The 2,500-nt window shown below is 44.9% G+C and overlaps 1 protein-coding gene across 2 annotated transcripts in view; it reads right to left on the bottom strand.

The window, feature by feature from the left end:
• LOC137185224 (neural cell adhesion molecule L1-like) overlaps nt 1-2,463 on the bottom strand; it is a 31,158-nt gene extending 28,695 nt beyond the window's left edge. For both annotated transcript variants that reach the window (XM_067593568.1, XM_067593569.1), the window contains exons 1-2: nt 2,273-2,463; nt 1,805-1,916 (exon numbers count right to left, since the gene is read on the bottom strand). In XM_067593568.1, the coding sequence (XP_067449669.1) occupies nt 1,805-1,916; nt 2,273-2,441 (281 nt within the window). In that variant the 5' untranslated portion in view covers nt 2,442-2,463. The remainder of the gene's footprint in view (nt 1-1,804; nt 1,917-2,272) is intronic.
• Nucleotides 2,464-2,500: the final 37 nt, after the last annotated feature.

The following is a 2,500-nucleotide window of genomic DNA, read 5'->3' as shown; positions in this document are numbered from 1 at the left end:
CATCAGCATCTCATACGATATATGTGCACTGCACCTGTTGAGGACACGTTGTAATACATTCATATAGCAGAAATACTGTTATTGGATTCAAAAGATGTTGACCCACATTTGAAAATAAGAGAAAAAGCCAATTTCTGACAAGATAGTTTGGAAGATGAACATCAATCTAATGAAACTATAAGACACTTTTTCATTCTTACTTATGTAGTTATTTTAATGAGTACTTTAAATTCTACTTGAGTCAATATAATTATAATGTAACAGTAGTTTTGGTTGAGTATTGTTGTTGTTTACTTTGCCCACTGCTGCACCTCAACGTGTTGGCAGGATCATTAATCCTGCGTGTCCTAACCTACTTTCCAACTTTGTTTTTAGCAAATTATGTTTTATTCTTGAAATGTGTCAGTAGAAAAATGACTTATTTCTATCATCACTGTGCTAATTATCTGTGTAACTCAGCAGCTGCAGACTCGTGTTCACATCCTGCCGCTCTGCAGCTTCCAGACGACAATATGAAGCCGTGTTGTCATTCTTCACTGTGATTGGTTCAGCTGTTTCAGAGCTGTAACTGACTGACAGAGTATTTATTTACCACCACTCCCTCTGATCTACATTCACCTCCATCCAGACCTTTTACACGTTGTGCTGCTGCACATATATGAAAGACAGTTTGTTGAGCAGCCAGTGTTGAGATGGATGCAGTCTCTCTCAGAGACAGTTCTTCACCAGGACCAGTAAACCTAAAACTTTATGACTGCAGACATACTACCAGAGGTTTGGGAGGAAACACCCGCTTCGAATGTTATCAGTCGATTGAATGGGCGTTATCAGTGTTATCAGCCTCAGAGATACGAGGTAGAAGGGGCCTGATACACCTGCTGGCAGGTTCAGGAGGGCAATATCATCCGTTGGTAAGGTGGAGGTCACCTTTGAGTTAAAGACGCCATCTAGCAGCCGCAGTAATTATGACCCAGGAAGTGACCTAGTTCAATATAAGATGACTTGATAAGAAGGTTTCTCTTTGATGAGGAGGAGGGTTGGCTGGATGGCCAGATATTTAGCTGGGACAAACCACAAACCCAAACCCTGTTCTTTCCCTAACGCTAACTCTAAACCTGACTCAGTTTGCAGCAGCTGACCTGCTGGATGAGCAGCACAACAGATCCCGACTGATCCTGTTAACCAAGTTACTGCCGCTGCGTGTAAATGTGCACATCACTCTCAAATTAAAGACACTAATCGTTCCAGCTGCTGTGTGATGCTGCACAGCTGTGGGCAACAAACAGAACATCAGCACTGATGTTTCTGCAACATCCCGGATACGTTCAGTGAAATACTGCAAACCTGTCACTGTGAAAAGGATTGACCTGCATGCATCTTGTTATGTGCAGCACCATATTTCTCCCCCTCCTCCTGTTGCTCCACGTTAAGTTCCTCTTACATTAAAATACGGGACCTGCAGGACTGAAGCTTTGGCACCGCTCACAGTTGTTTCATGTATTGGGGGGGATGTGACCCGCCATCACGTCCCCTAATATGATGAAGTGCCTGTGTACTCATATCATCATCATCATCATGACCTCATCAGGTCACATGTTACTGCTCTGAAGAGGAGCAAATGAGTTTGTGTGAAGGTGAGTAGAGATATGAAGCAACTTATACACACTCACACACACACACTCACACACACACACACTCACACACACACACACACACACACACTCACACACACACACACATACCACACATACCACACACACACACACACACACACACACACACACACACACACTGAGGTCCTTACACGCCTGCAGGGATACATTCCAGCGTCATGCTCTGCCCCTGGAGGACCGTCATGGAGCTGTGCTGTTTGAGATTAAAGAGTTGAGGTTTTCTACCATGAGACACATCATTACCTGGAGAGAGAGAGAGAGAATACAAGATCAATACACAGTAAACTGTTATGTATTACACATTTTTACTGATTGGTTACCCGCAGGGATCAATACTGCGTCCACATGTTAAAACTCTTCACACATTGGCATAGTTTTCACACAGAAAGGATTGTGTTTGTGTGTGTGTGTGGTGTGTGTGTGTGTGTGGTGTGTGTGTGGTGTGTGTGGTGTGGTGTGTGTGTGTGGTGTGTGTGTGTGTGGTGTGGTGTGTGTGTGTGTGTGTGTGTGTGTGGTATGTGTGGTGTGTGTGGTGTGTGTGTGGTGTGTGTGGTGTGTGTGTGGTATGTGTGGTGTGTGTGGTGTGTGTGTGTGCTCACTGGGCATGACTGTGAGGGTGACAGCAGTGTCGGGTAGGATGGTTCTGGCTGCTGAATACTGGGCGTTACAGATGTAGTCGTCTCTGCTGTCGCTCTTCACAACGTTAGAAAAGTACAACTTCCCGTCGAGGCCGACCATCACTCTGTTGCTCTGCTTGATGTGCACCATCCCTGCACACACACACACACACACATACACACACACACACATACACACACACCACATAC

This window comes from Thunnus thynnus, chromosome 6 (assembly GCF_963924715.1).
Source record: "Thunnus thynnus chromosome 6, fThuThy2.1, whole genome shotgun sequence".
NCBI lineage: Eukaryota > Metazoa > Chordata > Actinopteri > Scombriformes > Scombridae > Thunnus > Thunnus thynnus.
This window is presented reverse-complemented; position numbering and strand designations above follow the sequence as displayed.